General features: G+C 41.2%; 1 protein-coding gene across 2 annotated transcripts in view; it reads left to right on the top strand.

Annotated features, from left to right (window-relative positions):
- The window catches only part of ric1 (RIC1 homolog, RAB6A GEF complex partner 1), a 266,797-nt gene that overhangs the window by 204,097 nt on the left and 49,106 nt on the right, over positions 1-13,594 (top strand). Inside the window, exons 15-19 of one of the 2 annotated variants that reach the window (XM_070888452.1) lie at positions 431-520; positions 2,233-2,393; positions 7,895-8,033; positions 10,834-10,950; positions 11,183-11,911. In XM_070888452.1, the coding sequence (XP_070744553.1) occupies positions 431-520; positions 2,233-2,393; positions 7,895-8,033; positions 10,834-10,950; positions 11,183-11,911 (1,236 nt within the window). The remainder of the gene's footprint in view (positions 1-430; positions 521-2,232; positions 2,394-7,894; positions 8,034-10,833; positions 10,951-11,182; positions 11,912-13,594) is intronic. The other variant, XM_070888453.1, reaches the window with a different exon arrangement.

Genomic DNA, 13,594 nt, shown 5'->3' with positions numbered 1-13,594 from the left:
CTTTTTTCATTTTCTGTCAGTCCATCTTTCCAGCTTCCCATATCTTTTGGCTTTTACCTGTAGAGCCTGCAGAGTTGTTGATTGACTGCAAATTGTTAAAAGGGTGTTTGGATTTGTAAATGTTATAATGATTGGCTTTTTGCCATCTTTACTGTTTTATTTCTTCAAAACTTTTATGAGTAGATCGTTTTAAACGAAAGAAAAATCCTTTTGGTGAATTTGAGAGCGACCTTGAGAGCTCAGCCAAAAGTTAGTAAGTGCTGCTTGATAACTAAATGTTAAAACAAGACACAGCATGATTTCACCTGTGTTTACTTCATCATGTGAACAAGGAGAAATAATCTAAGATAATTTAATCTAGAGCGTAATAATGCTTTAGAAAATGGAATCTGATGGAGAGCCCCAATCCATATTTAATTTATATTTTTAGGAACAAAATATGGCAGTGACTGGTGGCTTGGCATGGTGGAATGACTTCATTGTTTTAGCCTGTTATAATTTGATTGACCAACAAGAGGAGGTAAGTGAGCATTTCTCCAGCATGCCCTTGTTTCAGTTGACTCCCAATTGCGATAAAACCCTTACTGGAGAATAGGTTGTGTGCCCATGACATTTTCCGGTCCTCAGACCAAATACAGCAACAACTTGTATTTATATAGTGCCTTTGACGTAGTAAAACATCCCAAGAAGCATGATAAACCGAAGCATAGTGCCAAATCAGTGTGTGTGTAGGCTAAAACTGTTTCACCAAAGTTATTTACATACAAAATTATATACAGAGGCAAAAGGACATGTAGCAAAATACTAAAACAATACCCAACGACAACAGAACTAGAATCGATGTTCACAGAACATCTGTTCTCTGTTAGCCAGGAGCTTCTCTGTAGGAGCTTCCAACTGTCTTGCAAACTCCAAGGGCCTTTGAAGGTGGTACTGACTTGCTCACAATCATCATCATAGGCAGTCCCTCGAAATTGAGGAAGATTTGCTTCCACTCTAAAGGTCAGTTCTCAGGTGACTGAGTACAGTCCAATGCGGAAATTACAGTCTCTGTGACAGGTGGGGCAGACAGTGGTTGAAAAAAAGGGTGGGTGGGGAGTCTGGTTTGCCGCACGCTCCTTCCGCTGTCTGCGTTTGATTTCTGCATGATCACGGCAACGAGACTCTAGATGCTCAGTGCCCTCCCAGATGCTCTTCCTCCACTTTGGGCTGTCTTGGGCCAGGGATTCCCAGTTACCGGTGGGGATGTTGCACTTTATCAAGGAGGCTTTGAGGGTATCCTTGAAACATTTCCTCTGCCCACCTGGGGCTCACTTGCCATAAGCGCTTGCTTAGCGTCTCGTGTCGGGCAGTCGAATGATGTGGCCAACCCAACGGAGCTGGTCAGTAGTGATACCCGCCCTCCTATACAGCTCCGAGACGTGGACTATATACCTCAAAGCACTGGAGAAGTACCACCAGCGCTGCCTCCGCAAGATCCTGCAAATTCACTGGTAGGATAGACGCACCAACGTCAGTGTTCTCGCTCAGGCCAACGTCCCCAGCATTGACCACACTTGGACACAATATGTGGTGACTGGGTAGAATGCTAATGAGCAATCAATCACTCATAGCCTGGGTCCTCAGCATTCACCAAGACCCTGACAGCTGACAATCCAATTAATGCTTTGAACAGAACCTTTTTATCCGAACTAATCTCTAAATCAATCAACTTAACCTGATTCCTGACTTGCATTTTGAAATACAGCCAGAGTACCACCTCCATTTTGACATCATCTATTTGAAAGAAAATGCTTTTTAAGTATGTATTTCTACCACTTGCCTGTTATGAGTGACCACCAAAAGGAGGTAAGTGAAGAATGTTTGCAAAGAGAAAAAAACTTTTATTCTGGAGATCTTGGATGACATAACTGCCAGTAATCAGACTTACAAATGATATAACTACATTTTAAAAACTGATATGAGTATGTCTGCCATTCTGCCTGTTTGTACAAGAAAATTTGGCATGTGAATATTTTGGTTATATACCAAGTTTGCAAGTTTTACAAAATGCAAATGGCTCTCTCAATCTACTGATTTGTCTGTGTGATGAGGAAACTAGGAGTCGGCCGTATGTTTTATTGTTTCAGCAATCCTTTTTGCAGAAAACATTCTCGTTAGAATTTATGTTGAAATTTCACACTGAACGTGTGTTGTAATTTTTATATCCATTCTATTTTCTTTCCAAAACAGCTAAGACTTTATCTCCGATCGTCCAACTTGGACAATGTTTTTGCTCTCATTACCAAAATGCAATCGGAGACTTTATTAATAAATGTCTTCAGGGACATGGTGATATTGTTCAGAGCAGACTGCTCTATCTGCTTATACAGTATTGACCGGAAAGATGATGGGTGAGTAACCGGGTTTGTCCTCCCAAGTTTCTATTGGTGTTTAGTGCTATTCTCCAAAGGGAGGCAGATCTTGTACAAAGCATGTAGACGTTTGAAACATTGGTTTGTGGTTCGGGCAGTTAGAGCTGTGACGTCACCAAACACTGCAACCACAATATCCAACTTAGGACAGTGCTTTAAATGAGCTTTAACATTTTGAACCACACTTAATTTATAGCCTCGCACTGCAAAACAGTATAATGTGTAAACAGAAAAGAAATTCTGGCTTAACTGTAGGATCAACATATTTTGTACAGTATAAATTTGATGAGTCAAGAAATTACATTTTCAGCTCTAATTTCAGTGGAAGACTCGTCACTTCTCCCCGAACAATACCCACTGTTGTCTGTCTTTGTAATGAGCAGTAAGCATTTACATTTATTGGTACTGATATGTGGGAACAAAACAAGGTTTTGAAATTATGCAGATTGTTCTATACAAAAGTGTTTTTTTTCGACCCATGGTGCATCGAAAACACTTTGTTATACACTTTTGTTATATACTTGGTTTCCCTCACTTGCAAACAGGCCATATGTTGCAATGACTGGCTATGCCTCAACTTGCTAATTTGGCGCAGTTGTTCATGCATCAACATACTGTATCATGCTAGTCTGAGTAAGGTACTTTAGTTCACAAGCAACTTGTAAATTGTAGGTATACTGCAATTGGAATTTCTTTTGGGATCTACAAACCAGTGGGTGTGACTCGTTCACTGGTATCATTGAACTTCTTGCTGGCTGCTTGCAGCATAAGTTATTGGGGGAACGTAAACACTTTTAAAAATGGAATTACTGCTCTATTATAAGGTACACTAAAATGAGCTTTTTGTCCATTTGCATAGAAAATAATTAAAGCAAATCCCTAATTCAAATTATAAATGGGAGCTTATCTTGGATATGGGTGTCAAATCTTTCCATTTCCACTCCCCTGGACCATGGGTCAACTTGAAAGTGGATGAGCAATCCTCTCCAGGATCTCCTCCAGAAAGCACACTCACAGAAGCCCAAAAGTGGCCTTCCAATGTTTGCTGCCCTTTCTCTCCGCCCCCTCTCAGTACTTGTGGTAATGAGAGGAATAGTAGGCGATCTTTTCCTGGGCTTCTAGCAATGCAACCCTTGGATTATCAGCGGTTATGAATTTCCCTCTATTTTTGTTTGGAACTTTCTCATCTTTGCTCCTCTTCTCCTGATGGACCAGTTGCGATTGAGTGGGTGCCAGTCCTCATTCCATGACGAAGCACATTGGTACAGCAATGCAGGATGCCACTAGCCCTTTCCTGGATTACCCTTTTGAATAGACTGTGCATTTCTTAAAGAGGGGTAACTTTGAAGGTATGAGGCGTGAATTGGCTAGGATAGATTGGCGAATGATACTTAAGGGGTTGACTGTGGATGGGCAATGGCAGACATTTAGAGACCGCATGGATGAACTACAACAATTGTACATCCCTGTCTGGCGTAAAAATAAAAAAAGGAAGGTGGCTCAACCGTGGCTATCAAGGGAAATCAGGGATAGTATTAAAGCCAAGGAAGTGGCATACAAATTGGCCAGAAATAGCAGTGAACCTGGGGACTGGGAGAAATTTAGAACTCAGCAGAGGAGGACAAAGGGTTTGATTAGGGCAGGGAAAATAGAGTGCGAGAGGAAGCTTGCAGAGAACATTAAAATGGACTGCAAAAGCTTCTTTAGATATGTGAAGAGAAAAAGGTCAGTAAAGACAAACGTAGGTCCCCTGCAGTCAGAATCGGGGGAATTAATAACTGGGAACAAAGAAATGGCAGACCAATTGAACAATTACTTTGGTTCGGTATTCACTAAAGAGGACACAAACAACCTTCCGGATATAAAAGGGGTCAGAGGGTCTAGTAAGAAGGAGGAACTGAGGGAAATCCTTATTATTCGGGAAATTGTGTTGGGGAAATTGATGGGATTGAAGGCCGATAAATCCCCAGGTCCTGATGGTCTGCATCCCAGAGTACTTAAGGAGGTGGCCTTGGAAATAGCGGATGCATTGACAGTCATTTTCCAACATTCCATAGACTCTGGATCAGTTCCTATGGAGTGGAGGGTAGTCAATGTCAACCCACTTTTTTAAAAAAAGGAGGGAAGAGAGAAAACAGGGAATTATAGACCGGTCAGCCTGACCTCAGTAGTGGGTAAAATGATGGAATCAATTATTAAGGATGTCATAGCGCATTTGGAAAGAGGTTACATGATAGGTCCAAGTCAGCATGGATTTGTGAAAGGGAAATCATGCTTGACAAATCTTCTCGAATTTTTTGAGGATGTTTGAGGAAAGTGGACAAGGGAGAACCAGTTGATGTGGTGTATTTGGACTTTCAGAAGGCTTTCGACAAGGTCCCACACAAGAGATTAATGTGCAAAGTTAAAGCACATGGGATTGGGGGTAGTGTGCTGACGTGGATTGAGAACTGGTTGTCAGACAGGAAGCAAAGAGTAGGAGTAAATGGGTACTTTACAGAATGGCAGGCAGTGACTAATGGGGTACCGCACGGTTCTGTGCTGGGGCCCCAGCTGTTTACATTGTACATTAATGATTTAGACAAGGGGATTAAATGTTGTATCTCCAAATTTGCGGATGACACTAAGTTGGGTGGCAGTGTGAGCTGCGAGGAGGATGCTATGAGGCTGCAGAGTGACTTGGATAGGTTAGGTGAGTGGGCAAATGCATGGCAGATGAAGTATAATGTGGATAAATGTGAGATTATCCACTTTGGTGGTAAAAACAGAGAGACAGACTATTATCTGAATGGTGACAGATTAGGAAAAGAGGAGGTGCAACGAGACCTGGGTGTCATGGTACATCAGTCATTGAAGGTTGGCATGCAGGTACAGCAGGCAGTTAAGAAAGCAAATGGCATGTTGGCCTTCATAGCAAGGGGATTTGAGTACAGGGGCAGGGAGGTGTTACTACAGTTGTACAGGCCCTTGGTGAGGCCACACCTGGAGTATTGTGTACAGTTTTGGTCTCCTAACTTGAGGAAGGACATTCTTGCTATTGAGGGAGTGCAGTGAAGGTTCACCAGACTGATTCCCGGGATGGCGGCACTGACCTATCAAGAAAGACTGGATCAACTGAGCTTGTATTCACTGGAGTTCAGAAGAATGAGAGGGGATCTCATAGAAACGTTTAAAATTCTGAGGGGTTTAGACAGGTTAGATGCAGGAAGAATGTTCCCAAAGTTGGGGAAGTCCAGAACCAGGGGTCACAGTCTAAGGATAAGGGGTAAGCCATTTAGGACCGAGATGAGGAGAAACTTCTTCACCCAGAGAGTGGTGAACCTGTGGAATTCTCTACCACAGAAAGTTGTTGAGGCCAATTCACTAAATATATTCAAAAAAGAGTTAGATGTAGTCCTTACTACTAGGGGTATGGCGAGAAAGCAGGAATGGGGTACTGAAGTTGCATGTTCAGCCATGAACTCATTGAATGGCGGTGCTGGCTCGAAGGGCTGAATGGCCTACTCCTGCACCTATTTTCTATGTTTCTAAATATCTATGGCATAGTGGGTGAACTGAGATCATACTGTTCTCTATCCTTGCTCAATCTAGTACTTTAAAGGGTAGATTCCACTGTTGTTTAAATGAAACAAAGTGACTAGCAGGCCAAAAGTATGTTTCTTTTCTTGGATAGGCAGAAAACTTTTAAATAAGGCTAGAACGTCACTTTTGGCTAATTTCCTGTTAGCAATTTATACATTGAATTACACAACATTCAGCTCTGGTTTTAACAATTTATTCTAAAACTAGTTCTGCAGCTTATAATTTGTAAGTGTTCGAGAAAGTGCTTGTACATGTTGAGCTGCAAGAAGGTTGCATAGGGAAACGAAAATTGCCAAATTCTTTAGTGCTATTGGTTATTTACACTTGACCACTATTTCTTGGGTTTCTTTATAAACCTATTCAAAAGTCTTTGTTATCGTTTTAGTATCTGAGCCTACATTGATCAGAGTTTAGCTAGATTTTTGGCTTGCAATTGCATTTCAGAAACTGCAAAATCATTGCTATAAAGACTGCAGTGTATATATTTTTTCTTAAAATCAATTGAAACTCCAAAAACTAGATCTTTAGCTTTATTTGCACCTTATTTTTTTCCCATATTGCACAGCTTTTCAGCAGAGCCTCTTTACTAACTCTAGACTCATCTGATATTTTGTGGTTTTCAGCCCAACTCCAGAGACTTGAGCACAAAATCTAGGCTGACACTCCAGTGCTGTACTGAGGGAGTGCTGTATTGCCGGAGTTGCCATCTTTTAGATGAGATGTTAAACTAAGACCCTGTCTGCTCTCCAAAATGGATGTAAAAGATCCCGCAACACTATTCGAAGACGTTCAGGGGAATTCTCGCCGGTGTCCTGTCCAATATTTATTCCTCAACCAACATCGCAAACAGATTATACGGTCATTATCACATTGCTGTTTGTGCGACCTTGCTTTTTTGCGCAAATTGGCTGGTGCGTTTACAACAGTGACTACACTTCAAAGTACTTAATTTGCTGTAAAGCCTAAGGTCATGAAAGGCGCTATATAAATTCAAGTCTTTTTTTTCCTTTATTGGAAAGGAATACAAGAAGCTATTTGACCTATTTCCCAAACTTACTCATTTCTGTTGACGTCAACGAAAATGTGAGATGCCTAGAACTCAATGTTTGATTAATGGAACCTGTTTCACCAAACAGATGTAAGATCCAATTATTTTGTAATATGCTCAATGGAAAATGAAGTATTAAAAGTAATGTGGAATATGGTAATCGGCCCTTAAATAAATGTGATTTTGTTGCACTTTATTTCAACTTGGTTCATTATAGCTAGCCCTCAGAAAATGATTTATAATATCAGTGCTTGACCACGTATTTCAGAGCAAGGGATCAATGCCTTAAATGCAAGCTTAGATCTTGGAAGGGTGTTTGCTATGTTTTTAATTTTATTTTATCAAGAGGGACTGGGGTGGTGTAGAAGATTGCAATGCTGACATCTGGGACCTACGTCAAATCCAGCTCAGGCTTTGGGATAAATATCTGCTCTGCTGCCTTGAAGCTACTTGTAGCAGTCTGAATCTATTGGCAATACAAACTAGCCCTAATTCACCATATTTGGTGCTGAATTGGCTTTTTCGCTCACAGCACAAAATGCATGTTATGAAAAATGTCAATGGTGCAGTAGTGGGAGCTCTTCTGAGGCGAAGGCACATTGTTTGACGGGGATCTTTATCTGACCTAGATATATTTGCGAACATTGGGTGAAGTGGAAGCATGTTCTCTTACCACATAATGACTTTGAAAAAAAACTTAGTTGTTTCAAGAAAATCTCTTTTAGATTTGCTCATTTCATAGAGTATATAAAGGAAAACAAGCCATTCGGAAGTATGACAAGTTGAAAAGATTTACAGTGCTGTTTTTAATCCGATTTTTAATTTTTTTTTCTTTTCTTATGAACTTTAGCCCTAACCCCTCTGCCAATGTTCAGGTTCTGCAGGAGGTATCCATGTCACGTTACATCCCGCACCCTTCACTCGTGGTATCAGTAACTTTAACCTCTGTGAGAACAGAGACAGGCATCACCTTGAAAATGCCACAGCAGGTACCAGTATGCAATTCTGATGCCAATATTTTGTGTGGTCATTTGCTCAGGTCAATTTTCCAGCCAAATTTCGATAGTTGGTACATTTTTACCAGCAATTCGCAGCTCAGCCCAAGATATCTGGAATTAGGGATTCAAAAAAATAAACTTTATTGTGATTTTATGTTAGTAATTTGGATTGCTAATATTGGGGTTGATTCACTAGCCTTTAAAATAGGCTTCCAAAAATAACTTTAATGTTCTATAAAGTATGCTATTAAATTTGAGTAGAGTGGAACCTTAAGCGTCCACCCTAGAAAAGATCTCCCTAATGGATAATAGAAATTACTAGCTAACAAGATTCCCCAAATTACTCTGCGCTGCTGATTGCTCTGCCTTTCCCCATCGGCCAGCTCAGTCCTTGCTACCAGACTCGCATTTGTTACTCCTGTCAGGAAAATGTGTTGCTTTCACAACAGCTGATCCATCTGATGATTTTCTGTCTGCAGCTTTTTCCAAATACTTGTTTGCACCTCACCAGCATTTAAATAAGCAGCTCTGTATTGATTTTTAAAGTTGGCAGTTCCTCTGAGATCAGCACTGAATTGCTGGAGGTAAGTATATACTGCCTTTGGCACTCACTTCGGTAGCTGAAGACTCTCAGGATGTGGGCGTCGCTGGCAAGGCCAGCATTTATTGCCCATCCCTAATTGGCCTTGAGAAGGTGGCAATGAAGCTGCCTTGAACTGCTTCAGTCTGTTTGGTGAAGGTATTCCCACAGTGCTGTTGGGGAGGGAGACCAGGATTTTGATCCAGTGACGATGAAGGAATGGCGATATATTTCCAAGTCAGGATGGTGTGTGACTTGGAGGGGAACTTAGCGATGGTGGTGCTCCCATGCTGGTACAGATCGTGGGTTTGGGAGATGCTGTTGAAGTAACCTTGGCGAGTTGCTGCAGTTCATTTTGTGCGCAGTGGTGGAGGGAGTGAATGTTTAAGGTGGTGGAGGATGGGGTGCCAATTAAGCGGGTTGCTTTGTTCTGGATGGTATCGAGCTTCTTGAGTGTTGTTGGAGCTGCACACATCCAGGCAAGTGGAGAGTATTCCATCACATTCCTAACTTTGTGCTTTGTAGATGGTGGAAAGGCTTTGGGAAGTCAGGAGATGAGACATTCACCACAGAATACCCAGCCTCTGACCTGCTTTTGTAGCCACAGTATTGATGTAGCTGGTCCAGTTAAGTTTCTGAGCAATAGTGAGCCCCAGGATGTTGATGGTGGGGGATTCTGTGATGGTAATACTGTTGACTATCAAGGGGTGGTGGTTGGACTCTTGTTGGAGATAGTCATTGCCTGGCACTTGTGTGGCGCGAATGTTACTTTCCACTTATCAGCCCAAGCCTGAATTTCGTTCAGGCCTTGGTGCATGCGGGCACAGAGACTGCTTTATTATCTGGAGTTGGAAGACCATTGATGAACCAGCTGAAATTAGTTGGGCCTAGGGCACTGTCCTGAGGAACTCCTGCAGCGATGTCCTGGGGTTCAAATGATTGGCGTCCATTAACCACAACCATCTTCCGTTGTGCTAGGTATGACTTCAATTAGTGGAGAGTTTTCTGCCTGATTCCCATTTACTTCAATGGGATTGGGCAAAAGTTCTTGGCTTGCTCCCTGGGGTCTGTGGCACGTCCAGTAATAAAGTTGCAAGTGAATGCATTGGGGAGCTGTGCACAGGCAAATCGGCTGTTGCAGTGCCAATTGTTGGTAGGCGGACCGGGTTCAGAACTAAAAAAATCTTTAAATGCTGACTCTCCAGATCTCCTATTTTCTAAACTCTGATAATTAGGTCATGAGAGTGCATATAATTGAAGTTCCACTATATGCGCAAAACAAAGTGATGTACCATAACTTTTTTTTAAAAGAAAGAATGCTATGAACAATAAATAGCTATCCCAGACCACTGAACATTTTTCCCGATTTTTTTTTTTTTTTAATTAAAAAAATATATATTTACAAGGATCCTTGGTGCAATCGCAGGAGCTTCATGAACTTGCACTTCTTTAGAAAATTGGATAATCTGAATTGCTTTGGAGTTCTAAAAGTAATGCAGGGAACAATGTTCCCTTTAAGCTGCACAGCTCTCTGGACCTCCCGCGCAGCTGGCTTGTCGATGGGGAAAAAACGCACAAACGTATTTTGAATGTGTTGCACACCCAAAAAGACATTGTGCTATGCTTTCTGGTGGCTCACAGTCACCCATTATTCCTTGTTTCTGCGTTCGAACTGCTGAGTTAAGGTAATCCAAGAGCAAAAATTTGTGAAGATTTTTTCTCATCTTCCCACCCTCTCTACCCCTGGTGTCACAGCTGGAAGTATTCGTAATAAAATGGCTGTTCCCATAATGAAACTAACCAATGGTTCCATAGATTGATGAGGAATGTCTGAGGCACCCCCAGTAACTGTACAGAGACATTTCTTTCTAACTGGGATTATGGGGCAATTCTGCAAACTGCCCATCCCCTTTAAGTCAGTAGATTGAAGGTGAAATCATGTTAAATATTCAATCAAAAAGAGTGCTAATAAAGACAGTAATACCATTGCATAGCTAGTCCTTCTCCGCATTACTTGGAATTGTATTAGCTCCATCGCAGTTGGTTAGGAACTTCAAATGGTTTCTGACCCATTTGAATTGCATTGAGAAGGGAAAACTGGAAGCAGTTAATGGCATTTAATTTTATTTTCAATGTATTTTTGAATTGATTTTTAGTAGTACAAGTCTGTTATTGTATTGCTGAGATTTTTTTTAACTTTTCTTTTTCCAGGCCTGTGCTGCAGAGAGCATTATGCTTAATTTGGCAGGTCAGCTTATCATGCTACAGAGGGATCGATCTGGTCCTCAGGTACGAGAGAAGGACAGCATTTCTAAACAAAAGAAGCTGGTAAGTAAATACTCCAGAATAATTGCCAAGCAGACTGCTAAAAAAGCCTTAGTTATACTTTAAACGTCTCTGAGTGTTTTGTTTCGTATTAAATTTAATTAGTTAAAATGTTTTAAAATATTCTGAAATACCATTGGGCTAGATATTTTTTCATTACTTTAAATGAACAATTGAGGCCAGCTATAATGTCTGCTTTAGTACTTTTTCATGACAATTTTGTTTTGTCTTTTAGCTCCCATTCTGTGCTCCAGTGGTACTTGCCCAGTGTGTTGAAAATGTATGGACTACCTGCCGATCCAACAAACAGAAACGTCATTTGCTGGAGGCTCTCTGGCTTAGTTGTGGAGAAGCAGGAATGAAAGTCTGGCTCCCTCTTTTTCCCAGAGACAATCGCAAACCACATTCCTTCCTTTCCAGACGGATCATGTTGCCCTTCCAGATCAACATCTATCCGCTAGCTGTCCTATTTGAGGATGCCTTGGTCCTTGGTGCAGTGAATGAGACTGTGCTCTATGACAATTTATACATGCAAAACAGTGAAAAAGAACCGTTGGAAGTCTTGTTCCCTTTCTGTATTGTTGAGAGGACCTCCCAAATCTACCTCCATCATATTCTCCGCCAGCTCTTGGTCAGAAACCTTGGTGAACAGGCTCTGCTCCTAGCTCAGTCCTGTGCCACATTACCATACTTCCCTCATGTACTAGAACTGATGCTTCATGAAGTATTGGAAGAAGAAGCTACCTCCCGGGAACCTATTCCTGACCCACTGCTTCCAACTGTGGCAAAGTTCATCTCCGAATTCCCCCTATTTCTGCAGACAGTGGTTCACTGTGCCAGAAAGACTGAATATGCCTTGTGGAATTACCTGTTTGCTGCTGTAGGCAACCCTAAAGATCTGTTTGAGGAGTGTTTGTTGGCACAAGACTTGGACACTGCGGCATCTTATCTCATCATCCTACAGGTAGGAAATTGGCGCACACTGAATCATAAAATGATCTTCATTGAAAAGCAACCTTCAAAGCATTTGCTTTAGTTTGTAGTGGAATTTTGTTACAAATGTGCTCTAATTAAAATGATGATCAGGTAGCGACGTGCAGTGTGGAGAGAATCAAAAGGTTGCAGTCCAAACACTTGTATAAGTGGGAATGTTTTTTTTATAAAGGGAACACTATTGCAAGAGTAGCACTAAACTTTAATGTCTTACTAAGCAAACCAAAAAGTCTTACTTTAACCAAGGAATAGAAATATATTTACCAAGATAATCGGCAGTAGGTATAGATTGATTAAGGCAATAAGAAGGACGTGTCAGCTTACATGCAAACTGAACAAATTGAGACTTAGATGTTTGCAAATTGTGAGGAGGATACCAAAAATCTGCAAAGGGATATAGTCAAGCTAAGTGAGTGGGCAAAAATTTGGCAGATGGAGTATAATGTGAGAAACTGTGAGGTTATCTACTTTGGCAGAAAAAATAGAAAAGCAAATTATAATTTAAATGGAGAAAAATTGCAGCATGCTGCAGTACAGAGGGACCTGAGGTCCTTGTGCATGAAACACAAAAAGTTAGTATGCAGGTACAGCAAGTAATCAGAAAAGCAAATGGAATGTTGGCCTTTATTGCAAGGGGGATGGAGTATAAAAGCAGAGAAATCCTGCTACAACTGCACAGGGTATTGGTGAGGCCACATCAAGAGTACTGCGTAGTTTTAGTCTCTGTATTTAAGAAAGGATATACTTGCATTGGAGGTTGTTCAGAGAAGGTTCACTAGGCTGATTCCGGAGATGAGGGGGTTGACTTATGAAGATAGGTAAGAACATAAGAAATAGGAGCAGGAGTAGGCTATACGCCCCCTCAAGCCTGCTCTGCCATTTAATACGATCATGACTCAGGTCCACTTGCCTGCCTGCTCCCCATAACCCCTTATTCCCTTATCGGTTGAGTATGTTAGGCCTATACTCATTGGAGTTCAGAAGAGTGAGAGGTGATCTTATCGAAACATACAAGATATTGAGGGGGCTTGACAAGGTGGATGCAGAGAGGATATTTCCACTCATAGGAGAAACTAAAACTAGGGACATAGTCTCAGAATAAGGGGCTGCCCATTTAAAACTGAGATGAGGAGGAATTTCTTCTCAGAGGGTTGTAATCTCTGCCCCATAGAACTGTGAAGGCTGGGTCATTGAATAAATTTAAGGCAGAGGTAGACCGGTTTTTGAGCAATAAGGGAATAAAGGGTTATGGGGAGGACAGGGAAGTGGAGCTGAGCCCATGATCAGATCAGCCATGATCGTATTGAATGGCGGAGCAGACTTGAGAGGCCAGTTAGCCTACTCCTGCTCCTATTTCTTTTATGTTTACTTTTCTTTTGTCCTGGAAGGTAGTTTGGTCTAATTTTACAGCTAACTCTGTGGACTGGAAGTAGAAATGCATGTTTTCCCTTCTACTCATACAGTTGTAGCTTTTTTAAAAAAAGTAACCCGATAAAACCAATACCAAACTTCTGATATGTAAATTAAATTTTTTTGCAGGAGTGGCTAACCACTGTTTTCTTGTTTGACTTCATATTCACCTTTTTTATACCTATGTATACTAGCTGCAGAAAGAAGTAACCTTGTCTGAATTGAACAATGTTTGTAAATTTAC

The sequence above is a fragment of the Pristiophorus japonicus genome, chromosome 1, assembly GCF_044704955.1.
Source record: "Pristiophorus japonicus isolate sPriJap1 chromosome 1, sPriJap1.hap1, whole genome shotgun sequence".
Taxonomy (NCBI): domain Eukaryota; kingdom Metazoa; phylum Chordata; class Chondrichthyes; family Pristiophoridae; genus Pristiophorus; species Pristiophorus japonicus.
The sequence above is the reverse complement of the archived record's forward strand: the minus strand, read 5'-3'. Positions and strand labels throughout refer to the sequence as shown.